General features: G+C 33.8%; 2 protein-coding genes across 3 annotated transcripts; both read left to right on the top strand.

Moving 5' to 3' along the window:
• Window positions 1–338: 338 nt before the first annotated feature.
• Window positions 339–2059, top strand: LOC111459285 (late embryogenesis abundant protein At5g17165-like). The gene is made up of 2 exons (XM_023102109.1): window positions 339–516; window positions 1625–2059. The coding sequence occupies exons 1-2, from the start codon at window positions 419–421 to the stop codon at window positions 1866–1868; spliced, it is 342 nt and encodes a 113-aa protein (XP_022957877.1). The 5' UTR covers window positions 339–418; the 3' UTR covers window positions 1869–2059.
• Window positions 2060–2940: 881 nt separating this feature from the next.
• Window positions 2941–15615, top strand: LOC111459282 (ATP-dependent DNA helicase SRS2-like protein At4g25120). 2 transcript variants are annotated; one of them, XM_023102105.1, is made up of 30 exons: window positions 2941–3284; window positions 3375–3981; window positions 4220–4261; window positions 4408–4571; window positions 5239–5434; window positions 6083–6139; window positions 6222–6327; window positions 6416–6549; window positions 6994–7068; window positions 7199–7324; window positions 7437–7565; window positions 7659–7742; window positions 8123–8236; window positions 8376–8476; window positions 9312–9378; window positions 9812–9862; window positions 10487–10564; window positions 11343–11552; window positions 11687–11725; window positions 12117–12188; window positions 12266–12352; window positions 12424–12480; window positions 12632–12822; window positions 12908–13001; window positions 13081–13131; window positions 13988–14050; window positions 14243–14302; window positions 14602–14664; window positions 14930–15041; window positions 15283–15615. In XM_023102105.1, the coding sequence occupies exons 1-29, from the start codon at window positions 3112–3114 to the stop codon at window positions 15017–15019; spliced, it is 3381 nt and encodes a 1126-aa protein (XP_022957873.1). In that variant the 5' UTR covers window positions 2941–3111; the 3' UTR covers window positions 15020–15041; window positions 15283–15615. The 2 variants fall into 2 exon arrangements, with proteins under 2 accessions (XP_022957873.1, XP_022957872.1); XM_023102104.1 differs by having other exon boundaries at window positions 15313–15345.
• The last annotated feature ends 361 nt before the right edge of the window (window positions 15616–15976 follow it).

Below are 15976 nucleotides of genomic sequence, written 5' to 3'. Positions count from 1 at the left end.
AAAAAAAAAAAAAAAAAAAAAAAAAAAAAAAAAAAAAAAAAAAAAAAAAAAAAAAAAAAGGAATTTTCTTAGTGGGAACGTACTTAGAGTCTTCAGAGGCGTACGGGGCCGGTGGAGACCCAGGAAATCCATTACTAGGGAACCCATATCTCCTTTTATTTATTTATTCTTTTTAAAAATTTAATTTTACTTTTAGAATAATAAAATTATAATTATTATTCCTTTTGTTATACCCTATATTAAAATTTAATTTTATTAAAGATAATTAAAATAAAGAAAAAATGAGCATCTGTGAATTTGGCAGAGAATAAAGGGGACTATAAATCCCCTTTAAACTCGACAGCCCTTCACCACTCACTCCTATTCTTCTTCTGAAAGCTTCTTCTTCTTCTTCTTCTTCTTCTTCTTCTTCAATTGCATGGCCGCCGCTTCTAACCTTATAATCGCTGCTCGACCACGACTCGCCCATTTGCGGAACCCACTCCGCCGCCTCTCGCCCTCTCTCTTCACCCTCCGGTACTCTTATCTCTTATTTCTCTTCTTTTTCCGATTTCAAACATTTTGTGTACGTTAAATTAATAAAAATATATTTTAATTTTATATTTAGATTAAAAAATACTTCTTAAACTAACATAAGTTTTAAAATATGGTCCAAAATGTAAATTTCCAAAAAGTTTGGTTAATACCTTAGACTTAAAAAAATATATATATTTTTAAAAATATTTAAAAATATTTTCGTCTCGTGTTTCAAAAATATTAATAAACTTTTTAAAGTAATGTTAGAATCTTTGTAAATAATTTGTGAGGTGTTCTTGGACAGTGACCGTAAAGATTTTTAATTTTTTTTTAATAAAACTAATTTTTAAATTTTAACCGTTTAGTTTTAAAAGTTTAAGGACATTTTTGAAATAGAATATGGACTATTCGTATAAAAAAACCAACCTTAAATAATATATAAGTTTCGAAATCTAGAGGTATTTTTATTAATTTTTATTAATTGTTAAATTTGATTTTATATTTAGAAGGTTTGTTAATTAAAAAAAATGAATTTATGTTGAGAGCTATTAGACAGAAATTTAACTATTTATTTAACCTATTTAGCTAATTTAAAGACCAAAATATATAATAATTTAATGTCCAAAGTTGACTAAAATAAAAGGAAACAAAAAAAAAAAAAAAAAAACCCAAATTTATATTTATCTTATATGCTATCACACCTGTCATCTTGATCGAGCTTAATCTTAAATTTGAATAAATATCAAGATTAATTAAAAATTATAAGAATAAATTTATAATTTATTTTATTTTAATTTATTTTATTTTAAAGAAAAGGCATGGAATCACCTACCATTGAGAGGCATGGATTTTGACATCCTTGTCGTCACATCGTCTATTTATTTATTTATTTATTTTTGTAGTCAATTATATATTATCTACGCTCAATTTTCACAATTTTAAGAATGTTTTGTTCTCCTTTTTAATGAATTAGAGATCTCACAATACACCCTTTGACTCCGAGCGTTTTGAGAGCGTTTTCACTGACACTCATTACCCTCCTCAATGGACGTAGGATCTCACAGTTCATACGGTCAACATATTAATAATATATATATTTTGCATTCAGGGCAGGTCATTGGTCAGCGTATGAGAAGAACCCAGAGGAGGAAGTCTGCCCGACAGTGGTGCCAGATCATATGATCCACTCCTTATCCGAAGACTACTGGGCGCCACATCCCCAAACCGGAGTTTTCGGCCCACCAATAACTCAACACAATCCTGTTCCTAGCGACACGTCGGCTGGCGGCGCCAAAGAGGGCTCCGTTCTGGAGCTGAAGGTTTGGTTCCGACACGTCGAGCTGGAGGTGTAATCTCCACGGCTATGATAAGATATAATAGTATAATAATAATAATAAGCTTACGTGCATGCAGGGCTGTAAGAAGAAGTTTGTGTGTATTATTTGGATTGAGTGGTGTGTTTGTATTTCCAAGCTTCTATTATGAACGTGTGTGCTACACCAACTTTGCTGCTCATTTCATTATTATAATCTCTTGTTGTAAATTTAAGCGTTGTGATTAGAAAGGGAGTAACTACTGGGACGGGATTGGTGGTCGATGACATGCTCCATCCCCTGAGGCTTATGGAGCTCTCAAATAGCCTCCCCTTAACCGATGTCCACATTTCTCGTTCTTTGTTCGACATTGAAGGATTTTATCAACATGGCTAACTTTAGGGCATGACTCTGATACTATGTTAGGAGTCACGACTCTCCACAATGATATGATATTGTCCACTTTGAGCATGAGCTCTCATGACTTTGCTCTGGACTTCCCCAAAATGCCTGTACCAAAAGATGTATTCCTTTACTTGTAAACCTATCATCGTTCCCTAAATAAGTAAATGTGACTCACTCCCTACAATTCTCAACAACTGTGACTCATAAAATTTGAAAAGTAAATTTGTTTTTATAAAATTACAAATACGTGTCAAATTTATGATTTTTGATTGAGATTGAATAACGAATATCCGAAAGGTAGAGAATATAATATATATATATAATGGTATCACGTATAAACCATTGGCCCTCTAATTCAATGTTGTTTGGTTGATGGAGTTTTTAGATTTTTTAATAATGTCAAGTTTGATCATTTTCTTATTTTGAATAAAATGTGTTGATCCAAATCTTCTTCACGGAAAATGCATCAAACCACGTGATGTTGATGTTTTTTTCTTTTGTAGTTAATACAACCGTGTTTGTCGATAATTATGAGTTTTTTTTTTTTTTTTTTTTGAGTCAGATGAATCAATAATATATATTAAGAAATAATGGATACGAAATAAGAAACATAATGATTATTGCATAAATGTAAAATTTTTTAAAATTTTTTCTTAATGAACAATGAGCGAATTATTGTTATTTCCACTAATTCCGCGAAATTCCTTATAGATAAACGTTATTGCGCCTGATTTGAACTTTTTGATGTTTTGGGGGGAAAATTGAAGTGAAGAGACACAACTCTTGAACCAACACCTGCAATTTGGAAATCCATGTCTTCAATCTCCGATTCTTCGGCTGGTAGGTTTTGCATTTCAGTTTAGTTTCTGCCGAAGCAATGATCGAAGATGAAAATTCTGGCATCACCGAGGAAGAAAGGGATCGAATCTCCCGCAATTTCAGAGCTGCCAAAGCTCTTCTTGCTCGCAAACGCCCTCGCCTCTTGCACTCCCATCAACCCATTTCTCAGTGTTCTAATCGTATCCATTCTGCTAATCCACTTTCTCTCAGGTATGTGTTCTTAGAACTGTTGTGTTTGTTTTCATTTGAATTAGTTCAAGATTTTGAGATTTCCCATTTGTTTTCTTGCCATTTTTTTAGTTCCAGGGTTTCGGATTTAGATGCAAATGATGCCCCAGTTTGTGATAATGGTGCGAAGAGGGTTCCATTGTCCGAGATTTCGGGGAACACTCCGGTATCGAAGTCATTTGCTATTGCAATTGACGCTACTTCAAAGGAGTTGGGATTAGATTGTTTCAAGACTCCTTTAAAAAGTTCTGAATGTTCTAGTACAAGAAATTCGTTCTCGGCTCCAAGTATTCTGGATGATGATTTTGATGAGTCCACTTTAGAGGAAATCGCTGCTCTCTGCGAGCAGAACTCATCTGCTAGAGCAGAAAGGGACGGTTCACATTCCATCTTCCATGTGGAAAATCATGATAATGGTAACTATAACGATGATCCTAGTATAGATTTGGAGTCTGTAAATGGTAGCGAACGTAGCCAAAACAAAGGCTTGTCGTGTTCTTCGGACACCTTGGAATTAAGAGCAGAGTGGATCAACTCTGAATCTGCAACTAAGAAGATCGGGGCCATGCCAGCAGAGTATGCAAAATATCTGTTGTCTCTCAATGACAGACAACAAGAAGCAGCTTGTAGTGATATTTCGATCCCGTTAATGATTCTTGCCGGTCCGGGAAGTGGAAAGGTCTTACTTCTTGTTTGTAAATTGAGAATCAACAATCATATTGTTTGGGGTTTAGTAAATGCTTTTACTTTCAAGAATATTTGTTTAGTTCATGATGAATGGTAATCTCACCTAAGCTGTATTTTCTTTTAAAAATTCGCTTAAGGAAAACTGTGTCTCCATTTCTAAAAGTTACCTAAGATTGGTCTGAGTTAGAGCCTTTTTTGTCGCCAAGAGCTGAAATTTCTATTTTATGCAGACTTCCACCATGGTCGGTCGAGTTCTGATGTTGCTTAGCGAGGTATCTCCGCCTTGTGGCACAATGTTTCTTTCTAATCTTGTTTATTTACAAATTTATTTAACTCTGATATGTGACTTTTTATTTCATTTCTTCTCTATATAATTTTAGGACATTATCGGTTTAGTTACTTCTTTTTGGTTGTATAGGGTATAGGCCCAGCAAATATTTTGGCAATGACTTTCACTACTGCAGCTGCTTCGGAAATGAGAGATCGCGTTGGTGCAGTGACTGGGAAGAAAATGGCAAAAGAACTTGTGATTAGCACATTTCATTCATTTTCATTGCAACTTTGTCGTTTACATGCAGAAAAGTATGCTCAAACTTTTCTTCTTTTACCCTGCCTAGATATGTGTTCTGTATCTGGGTTTATCATTATTCTTTTTGTAGCCTTACCATGTGCGGAGCACATTGATAGTTCAATTCCACTGCTTCATATATTTCAATTGTTATATAAACCATCAAGGAAATGATATGTATGGAGAAGAAAAATTTCACTGTGTACTACAAGTAATAGGGCCAACTAATAGAAGTGTAAGAGAGATTTCTTTACAGGTTTAAGAATCCTTATTTTGAACTTATTAATATCCTTAATTTGATAGCCTATCGATATTTGTAAGGATTTAGGTGTCTTACTCGAGGGGAACAAGGAAGGAGACTAAACTGGATTCAGAAAAATCTTTAGTTAATATAGAATTATTGAGAGGAGATATCTTTCTGCTCAGTCATAAGTCAAACATAAATTTCTAAACTTATCTATGTAGGATCATATCTGATTCTAATCTTAAATGTATCAAAATGAATATATGCTATGCTTTAAGATATGTAATTTTTTTCTGTTTATTTGTGTAGTCATTAGTTTTGCGAAGTTCTAAGTTGAAGTATGTCCTACCAAAGTACGTTTACTCAATGGTTTTCCTTTTTATTAACCTTTGATCCTTGTTATTATCTTGAGGTTAGATCGTTATCTTATATTACAGGTTAGAGCGCACTTCGGATTTTTCAATATATGGACATGGGCAGCAAAGGAGGGCAATCATTGAGGCTGTGCGTCTATTGGAAAACGAAAAAAGTAAACAAAAAGTAGACTCCAACATACTTGATGATGCTTCTAAGGATGTTGCTCCGTTGCATTTGAAGGATAAGTCAAAGAAATGGCAAACTTTTGTCCCTAAGGTTAGTACTTTACTTTGTCAACTTTAGTTTAGGGTCTTGTGTGTTCTTTTCTCCCTTCTTAGTGTTGTCCAAAGGATTTCTGTTTTCATTCTTTTCATTGGTTCTTAACAGAAAAATAAAGAACGTCTTCATTTTGGAGAAAATTTAGGAGGGAGAGTTAATTTGGGGGAGGATAATAAAATTGGAGAAGAAATCCTCGACTCTTTCTGCAAATTTTATAAGAAAAAATGTCAAAGATTCATTTTAGAGGGTATAGAATTGAGACTGCAATAAATAAGTAAAATTAATATTGGGGTGGTTGGAGAGGGGAATAAAGCATTCCTTATAAGGGTGTGGAAATCTCTCCCTAGTAGATGCGTTTTAAAACCGTGAGGTTGACGGCGATGCATAACAGGTCAAAATGGACAATATCTATTAGCGGTGGGTTTGGGCTATTACAAATGGTATCAGGGCCAGACACCAAACGGTGTGCCAGCGAGGACACGCGGGGCCCTAAAGTGAGGTGGATTGTGAGATCCCACAAGTTGGTTGGAGAGAGGAACTTTTTTTCTTCCTAATTTGAATTAGCTTTATTGTATATCCTCTTTCTCGACGCTTTGATGTAATTCTGCTGTTGGCATTTAAGGAAATGATTTCACTCTATTCCAGGCTAAAGCTTGTGGAACTACTTCTGAAGAACTACGTACAAAGGGTGATGAGATAGGAGTAAGCTTCCAATTTTCTGGTTAACAAGATTTGTGTCAACAGCTTTGTTTTCTATTTTTATTTGAAGTTGTGTTTGAACCAGGCTGCAGTTCTTGACAACTACAATGAAATTTTGAAATCTTGTAATGCTCTGGACTACCACGACTTAATAGGCTGTTCCTTGAAGCTGCTTACTGATTTTCCTGAAGGTTCAATACTAGCTTATCAGTTTTAAATATTAATTTAAATGATAGTTATGGTTTGATTCATTTGTTTTTTTTTTCTCTTTGTTTGAAGTATACAAGGAGTGTCAAGATTCATGGAAAGCCATTATTATTGATGAGTTTCAAGATACAAGTTCCATGCAATACAAGCTTCTTCAGATTCTTGCATCCAATAGGCAGATAACTATAGTTGGTGACGATGATCAGGTCAGGCTTTTAGTTCATCCCTACACAATTTGCTTTCCAGCTATTGTCAAAATGTTATATTTGCATCGACAGATTTGTTAGTGGGGATTTTAAAATTTCATACAAAATTCTCATGGTGCTAGGATTTTTTTGTTGGATGACTTATCGTCTATTCTTTAATAAACATCATCGTCTTATTTTCTTCATTCCCGTGTCGATCCATTTTCTCGAAAGCAATGCTTTCTAAGTATAACCATCTGTCTAATTAGGAGGCGTACAAAAACTGAGTGTTTGTTGCAATACTAAGAAATTAACTTCAAATCATGGGTATATTTGTTATTCTATTATACTATAACAGTAAAAGGCTGGTGTAATTGTTGAATTGTAATTTCCTTTTCCTCTTCACATTTCCATGTTTAGTATGTGTGTTATCCTCAAGTGACATTTCCAATGTTTGTAATATAGTCCATATTCAGTTTCAATGGAGCTGATATCTCCGGATTTGATTCTTTCCGTAAAGACTTTCCAACTTACAAAGAGGTTTGTATTCTTTCTAGGCTTGAATCTTGTAATTTCTTTCATATTCTTTTAGCTTCTTTGTGTAACGTATCATTCTAGATTATAATACAATGATGATGAGTCCTTAATTTGGTTTATTTTTATTATGTAGATCAGACTCAATAAAAACTATCGATCCACAGGCTGTATTATTGATGCTGCTTCTTCTCTGATACGAAATAATAAAAAAAGATGCCCTTTTAAGGATGTTCAAACTGATAATTTAATTGGATCTAAGGTATATCTATTCTAGCCATATGAATATTGAGCAAAATTTATATTATAATACTTTAAATTCATATTTCTTTTGCCTCCATAATAATATTAAATCACATTCCCCTACTATCCAGATTACAATTAAAGAATGCAATAATGAGGCTGCTCAATGTGCATTTGTTATTGACAAGATCATGGAAAGCACTTCAAATTGTTCAGCTTCCAAAGGCTTTGGGAGCTTTGCAGTTCTTTACCGGAGGCAGGTCAAACTTATCTGCCAACATATCAATAATGAGAAACACAAAAAATCTACAGCATTTGTTCTGACAAAACCAGTGTCATCTTTGTTTCTGTAGATCTCAGGAAAAGTGTTTCAAACAGCTTTCCGTGAAAGAAAAATACCATTTAATGTTCATGGTGTGGCCTTCTACCGAAAAAAGGTCTACTCTTATTCCACCAATAATATGACTGCTTTATGACATCAATACAGGTTGATTGTCCTACAAACGTTGTTTATGCGAATTGATTCTTGTAATCAAGTTTGATATGAAGTTAAAATTTAATGTTCTTGATGTGTATTTATTATTAAGCTAGATTTATGTTGTCCAAATTGTGTGTTGGTATTACAGGTAAGTTATTAGTGTTCGTATGTCCATAACGAATGTTTATACGTTTGCATTAAAACTACATGTCGTTGGTCATTTTGTTTGAAATTTTACGAACTAATTTTATTTTCTATCTTGCAATTAATTGACTATAACTCCACCTTTGGCTACAACATCTTCACTTCTTGAAACTTATTAAATTCTCTTTTATTTAGGTAGTGAAAACCATTATGGCTCTACTTAAAACAACATTTCCTGATTGTGATGATGGTGCTTATCGTCAAGCTTTCAAGGCTCTAATTCCTTTTGAGAAAGAGGAAAAGAAGAGGGTAGCTTTTTCTTTCTTTATCTTTTCTTCCTCTACTTTGTTATTTAAGACCCCTGAGATAGTAGCATTTTGTTTTTCTCTAGAAAGTCGGGTTTGCGTACTAGAAGGCAGTACTTCATCCTTTCCTTTTATTTTTGCAGATAATTAATCACATCGACAAAATTTCAACGGTAAGAAAGTGTCCATTTATTACTGCTGCTAGGGACATCTTCAACTCCAAGATTTCTGGAACCTTAAAGAGGTTAAGTTTTACAGATTCATCTGTAAAGTTTGAAATCATTGTCTAAAATCATCAATGCTCTAACTTGGTTTATTGATTTGTCATTTTGTGATGTCCCACGTTGGTTGGGGATGAGAACAAACCACCATTTATAAGGGTGTAGAAACCTTCCCTTAGCAGACGCGTTTTAAAGCCTTGAGGGGAAGCTCCCGAAAGGGAATGCCCAAAGTGGACAATATCTGCTAGCGGTGGGCCTGGGTCGTTACACATTTATTGCTTTATTTTGAAAGGCTTGCCTAGGTGCGAGGACCTTGGACACACTAGTGTATTTTTTTTCAAATAAATAAGAAATGTGTTGCTTAAAAGCATTTATGTTTAAACAATATAACGAAATAAAGGTCCTTCAATTTTTTTTGTTAACTCCACATTTTCTCCTATTTAAATAATGGAAAGGGCTCAGAGAAGATAGGTTAAAAACCATGTAGCTACCTACTTCTCACTTGATATCCATGTAGTTACCTACCTACCTCTTGTCGAGGTAGGCACAAGTAGGCTTGGATACTCACGAATACTAAAAAAAAACAATGCTATACTTTCTTTTGCATAGGACATTGATATTTTTATTTTTCTGTTATGTGCTTCATGAAAAAAATCTTGCATGTGCTTTGGTGTGATTGCCATTTTATAAACAATCTCTGTTGTGATTTTGCGACTTATTTTCTTTCTATCAAATGCAAAATTATGTATCCCAGTTTGATTCAGTTCCAAAATCATAAAATGGCTTGACAACTTCTTGATTGACCCAGTAAAGTTTCCTATTAAATTACTGAGTTTGATCCGTGCCCAAATCTTACAGGAGTCAACTTAACCAAGGGCGTAAGGTGTTGTCTACATTAGAGATGGTGTCAAGACTTGTTCTAAGGGTAATGCATGTGGGACACTACTACAGTATTTGCATGATGATTTAAAGTGTTATATATACAGAAGTTATTTCAGTTTCATCCCATCCGGAAAGCTTATTGAACTCTTCCAGTAAAAAAGTATAAGAATGTATGGTAATTGTATGTTTACCTAACCTAATGAACGACGGAGTTTGTTTCCCATAATATTGAGCTGAAGTATTTATTTTAGTTCTTTTTAGCCCTTTCAAATTATCAGAGTTTTCTATCTTTTTCAATGTGACTGGTATATGTTAAAATTTTAAATATCTCAATCCTTCCATCCTTTCTTATTTGAAATGTAGAATTGGAAATCATTTAGCCTTTTGAATTTACTCCTTTGCTTCCCTTCCGGTTATTTTAATACCTTTCAAATGATAAATTAATCAATTTCAATCTAATTTGTAAATATTTGCAGGAACAATCAATATCAACTGTTATAACTTCTGTGTCTAACATGTTACCTGAGGTTTGTCTTCTTTCAACATAGATCTTTTTATGAATTTTCATATGCTATTCAGTTTGCTAATTTTAGAACCTGAGGGTCTGACCATAAGCTTCTAGAGGCTTAAGTACAGGGATTTGCCATTCTTTGCTTTTGTTTCAGTTTTGGTTGGTGGTTCCTCTAAAAAAAATTTGGAACTATTTTCACAGTATTTCAGTGAGCATTTTTGCCATCATGTAATGGAAAGTTCATTTTGTTTTGTGTTCTGATGGGCTGGATTAATGGTTCATATTTGAAGCTTTTCGAGATCCTTTTTTTTCTCTAGAAAACATTTTTTTAGTTGTAGATAACTTCGTGAACCACGTATCTTGGAAGAATATTGTTAAGCAGCTTTCAGAAACTCATTTATCACTATGTTTACTTGTAATGTTATTTCTTGTTCTGATCGTTACCAACTTACCAAAAAGGTCTAACGTGCTACCATATAGTTTTTTTATTTACAGTTTTGTTCTACCCCCATCATTACTTCCAGAAGAGGGGAGAATTTATGATGAGTCATGTTTTTTCATATTAAACAAAATCCAAGCCTTTATGAGGGTCATATTTTCTCTAATTGTGACACCATTTCTTCTGGTGGCATATCTTCAGAAGTACCTTCTGGAGCAACAGGCAGTTACTAATGTTGATGGGGGAAAATTGCTGAACGAAGACAATGATATCAGATCAGTAAGTATAAATCCATGCTAATGTACACAAAATTATATAATAATTTGATGTAGATGAGGGAAAATCGCTCAATGAACATGACAATATCAGACCTATTGATAGATTTCCATGTTATGGTTTTATACAAAAAGGGTGTTTGAGGGCTTGCTACCTATCCTACGTACTAGTTTCTTTTAAAAGATCAAGATCTCCTATGAAAACTCTATTTTATAGATCAAGAACACAAGTTTCTTTACTGCCTCTTCCTGGAGTGCTAGCTAAGTTCCATTTGTTAATTATGAAACACATATCCCTATTTAATTTCAATAAACCTAAAAGGCCTTAAAACTTACATTCTTAAACTTCAAAAAGCATTCTAGGTTTCCAAACTCTAAGTTCCTTTTGGTTTGAGTTCTTATCCGGCCCAAAAGTACCTCTTTTATTATAAGGTTTCTAGATCTAACATCAATCAACCTATGGGCATTTAAAATTAATTAACCTAAGTCTAATAGATTAAGTGCATTATGAAAATAAGAACACATGTAGAGTTTAAGAAGCAATTCAGTCCAGAAGAGCAATGCTTAGTTCATAATCTTTTTATTTAAATGACAATTAGAGGAAATATAATATTTCAACTTTGATTTTTAGCACATATTCATAACAGATTTCAAAAGTGAAAGATACACTCACTTTAGATGGGAAAAGATGCAAATGAGTTTTGGCAGTTGCAACCTTTTTCCGTAATTTTAAAATCTGAGCCTTGATTTGTTCTATACCATTGAATTTCTTGTTCTTGAAGGTTCTTCAGTATTTATTGGATGATGTCTCCAATTTTTTGTCAAGTCATTTTACTGTGGAAGAAGGGAAGACAGAGATTGTAGAAAGTGAGCCAGGCTGTCTTAATGCTCTAAAAGCTTTTGTTGACCATATATCTGAGAGGGAAAAGGCAAATTTCTGCTCTCGCCGTCTTGACAATAAAAACTCTGTCACTTTAACTACCATTCACCAGGTTCTTCTTCCTTGCATCTTTTTTAGAATTGTCTTGAATTTGATAACGATACTTTAGTAATATTTAGTGCCATGGATACTGCTATGCCATTTTCTGTTTTCCTTGTAAAGTTCCTTCTTGTCTTCCTTGTGCAGTCAAAAGGCTTGGAGTGGGATGTTGTCTTCATAATTAAGGTAATTGAAAACTGTATAGATGGGCGTTTCTTTTGGACCTTGCTCTGATGTAGTTATGCTTCCGGAGGTTCTTGTTTTGATTTCTTGTAAAGTGATTATGAGTGTATAAGATCTAGTGGATTAATTGGATTTTATTTTATTTTTATTTTTTTAGTTGTAATTTGTTATTTAGTTTTGGTTGGTTCATTTATTTGATAATATTTTGGGTTGGTTAGGGGAAACCTTTGTAGATGGAGGGAGAGTCTCTTGTATTTTCAAGACTGCAATAGAAAATGTGTTTTTTTGGTGTTTGTGTTTATGATTTTGTGTACTAATACCATTTCAATGATGTGCTATATATATATATTCTTCTTCTGAGATGACAATACTTTTAGTACTTTGATGTTTCTAGGCCAATGAATCAGAAATTCCTCTCTTGCATGAATCCAGGGGCATTACAATGGAAAATGGAAACTCAATTGAGGTTAGTTTTTCCATTTTGCCTTGTTCTATAGAATTCCTTCCATTTGTGCCATGTTAATTCTCCCTTGAAAATAACAGGAAGAACGACGCTTACTATATGTTGCGATGACTCGTGCTCGAGAGAAAATCTTTATATTGTATGTCTTGATGGACTCAGATTGGCAGGTTTGTTTTAGTTGAATATTTACTATCATATAAATGTGGACAAAGTTAATTGACTCGAGCATTTTTGTTAGATACTCCAACCTTCAAGATTTCTCAAAGAAATTCCTGATCATCTTCGAGAGATACAGGTAATTTTCATTAAGTTTTATTAGAACGCACTGTTTATTATATATAAATAGGCATCATAACCAAATAAGTGGTTCCTTATCTATACTTGGGCTGAAATTAGTACCCAACACTTGGCAAAAGAAGTGTTAATGGTATAATCTTTTCTTGTAGGCTGAAGTTAGTGTCCAACACTTACAAAAGAAGCACCATGATGTTCTAAAACAGAACATGCACATACCTCTCGAAAAACCTGTATCAGATGATTTGGATGCTGCGTTAAACAATCCTGCTAAAGATCAAATCGACATTAGAGACTCCGAAGAACCTTTAGAGATGACTAATGGGAATCATTTCCTAAAAAGGTTTTATCTCCTTCCAATTCCATTGTTTAGACGCATCTATACCCAAAAAGATTCAATATTTTGTTCTTCTCTATTCCAATTGCAGATTTGATGTGGATAACAGAGCAATTATTTCCCATTTATTTCATCAGTGGGCCAAGAAAAAGGCATTTCAAGATCCTAAGAGGTTAATTGATAAGGTGATCAAATTTGAACTTGTGTTCTGATGATATAAATGGGACTTTACAAAGTTCAATAATTTTTTTCGTAACTTTACAGGTTGGATTTGTAATTGATGAACGGCTGAGAGTGAAGAAATGCAAAACGAAGGTTATAGTTTTCTTTTTTAAATTATTGTTCTTTTTTTCATTTTTAATAACGTTTCACTAATTGGGCTAGTTTTTCCTTTTCATTTTAATATGTAATGAAACTACCACCAGCTTTAAATGTTCTGAGCCATAGCTCAACTGATTTTCATGAATCCCATTGTTGGATAGTTCAAATAGTAACGTATGAAAATTGTACGATGAAGCCATAAAAACTTGATATAATAGAGAAATTACTTATCAATATATTTCGATTGTTCACTTATCCTAGAAAGTGTATGTATGTTTTAGTTATCTTTATTTTATTGGTACCTCAATAGATTCCATAGTTTGAATATAACAGCTCAAGCCCACCGATAGTAGATATCGTCATTTTTGGGCTTTTCCTTTCGTTCTTCTACTCAAGATTTTTAAAACGTGTTTGCTAGGAAGAGGTTTCCACACCTATATAAAAAATGTTTCGTTCTTTTTCCCAACCGATGTGGGATCTCACAATCCACCCCCCTTCAGGGCCCGGCGTCCTCGCTGGGACTCGTTCCCTTCTCCAATCGATGTGGGACCCCCCCAAATCCACTCCCTTTGGGGCCCAACATCCTTGCTGGCACCCTGCCTCGTGTCCACCCCCTTCAGGGCTCAACCTATTCGCTAACACATCGCCCAGTGTGGCTCTAATACTATTTGTAACGGCCTAAGCCTACCGCTAGCAGATATTGTCCTCTTTGCTAGTGGTGGGCTTGGACCATTACATTGAAGTACTAGAATCGTTCACTGTATCATTTTCTAAATTCTAAACTAATTTTTATTGCGTGAGATAAACTATGCAGTTTGAATATTGATGATGTTGAGTTTTGTGTGCACAGGAAGTCTTGCGTACACTGAAGTCATCATTGACTAGTGACGAAGCACTTCAGTATGCTGAATATGTGAGTATATTGGTTTTAGCCCTTCAGCTAATCATCTAAAAAAGTACATGTATTATTTAAGTGGTACGGCTATAGTAATGATGGATACTTCTTCTGTTCTTTTATATAATTTTACTTGGAATTTTTATTTTAAACCTTCAAACTATTATGCTCCCCTAGTCACCTATCGATCACCACACCTGTTTTGCATAGGTTTTGAGATGGGAACAGATCCCTGCGGATAAGCGTGCTCTCTTGATGCAGGAAAAACAGGTTTGCTCTCTTCAGCTTATGAAATGATGATAAAACAAAACAGTTAGTTTCTTTTGTTTTCTAAATGTTTTATTTGACCTTCAATATTATGAAACACCTTTTTGATTTGCCGTGGTGTCTAAACTCATGTATGAGCACATATTGAGAGTTTGAACAACTGGATAACGTTATCTATCAATTTAATATCTATTGATATTGATAATCTTCAGCGTTTATTGTCCTACATTGAAAACAATTATACATAATATTGACGAAGTGGATGGCATTGTACCTCAATTCTAAGCAATGAGTTGTTGCAGGAGCATTTCCTGAAATTAAGGATTGAAAATGCAATGGGTTCCTCAGCACCTTCAGCAAAACAGGTAGCTATGATTCATATACTATTCCTCAAACATCTTTGTGTTCTAAATGAAGTTTATTTCCATCCTTGTAAAACGTAGGATTTTAAACTTTGAAAGGTATTTCCAAACACCCCAAGCACTTACCACTGTTACAACTTCAAGAATTTAAGCATGCATGTGTTAAAATGCATATCATAGGCTTTGTGTCCTAAAGTGTTGGGATTTCATTACATGCTTGCTTATTCACTCCTTATCTTCTTGATTTATTCATATGTCTAATTGGCAGATTTCTTATTTGCGTAATTTGGGATGTACTATTACTCCTACGTCCCGTCTCCATGCGTCGTCTTTGATCGAGCAATACAAATCACTATGATTAGCTAGAGAAAGGTGCACAGGTAAGGAACCATTGTAGTATATGTATCTTTTGGTTGCAAATATTTCAGTTTTATGATTGTATATGAGTCGAGTCATTCCTCGTCTGATTCGTGAAGATAATTTTAGTTTCGTTTGTAACCCTATAGTTGTCTACGATAGGTGTTGAAATCATCACTTTTTACAATCTGAATGTTGTTGAACTAAAAAAACGTTGTAATGTGTAAATATTTATATATTTATATTTATATTGTGAGATCGTAGGCTTTGATGATAATTTGTAAATTCGACTAGTGTACAAGGTCGAAGGAATAAGTGAATAAGCGGGAAAACATACCATACAAAGAAAGAAAGGCTCAGCCAATCATCGGTGAAGTCATGGGACAATGAAGCTCGACAAAAGTCTAAGGTTTTACCTACTATGGACTAGAAAGCTCTCAGAATCTCTTTTTCTAAAAGTTTTTAAGTGCAACCTTACAAGATTACGAGTAAGATGAAGAACATTTTGGACCCCAACAACAAAGTAACATACGTTTTTGGGACTCGTTTGGTGATAGGCTATCATATTTTGTATTTTTGGGTTTAGGTCCTTGTTTGGTTTATGTAATGCAACAATCTTATTTTTAAAAAAATTTAAATCTTTAAATGCAATATTTTATCGGCTCTCTAATTCTTATAGCTGTAATTTTTTGAGATCGACGTATTTTATATAATTTTAAATATTTGAAAGGTAAATAATTGATTAGAGTTTTTTTTTTTTTGTATTATATGAGAAATAGTTTTGTTCTAAGCTACTCTAAGTTAGAAGCTATTAAACAATTTTCAATTTCGGTGAAAAGTCGATGGCTTTATGTTCAAATTATTTTCATGAAATTTGACATTATCTATTATCTTATATTTGATCAAGAGGTTAGTCGTTCAAATTTATATTTTCACTTATAATTAAAGTTTTATTTTA

This window comes from Cucurbita moschata, unplaced genomic scaffold (assembly GCF_002738365.1).
Source record: "Cucurbita moschata cultivar Rifu unplaced genomic scaffold, Cmos_1.0 Cmo_Scf00022, whole genome shotgun sequence".
Classification (NCBI taxonomy): domain Eukaryota; kingdom Viridiplantae; phylum Streptophyta; class Magnoliopsida; order Cucurbitales; family Cucurbitaceae; genus Cucurbita; species Cucurbita moschata.
The sequence above is the reverse complement of the archived record's forward strand: the minus strand, read 5'-3'. Positions and strand labels throughout refer to the sequence as shown.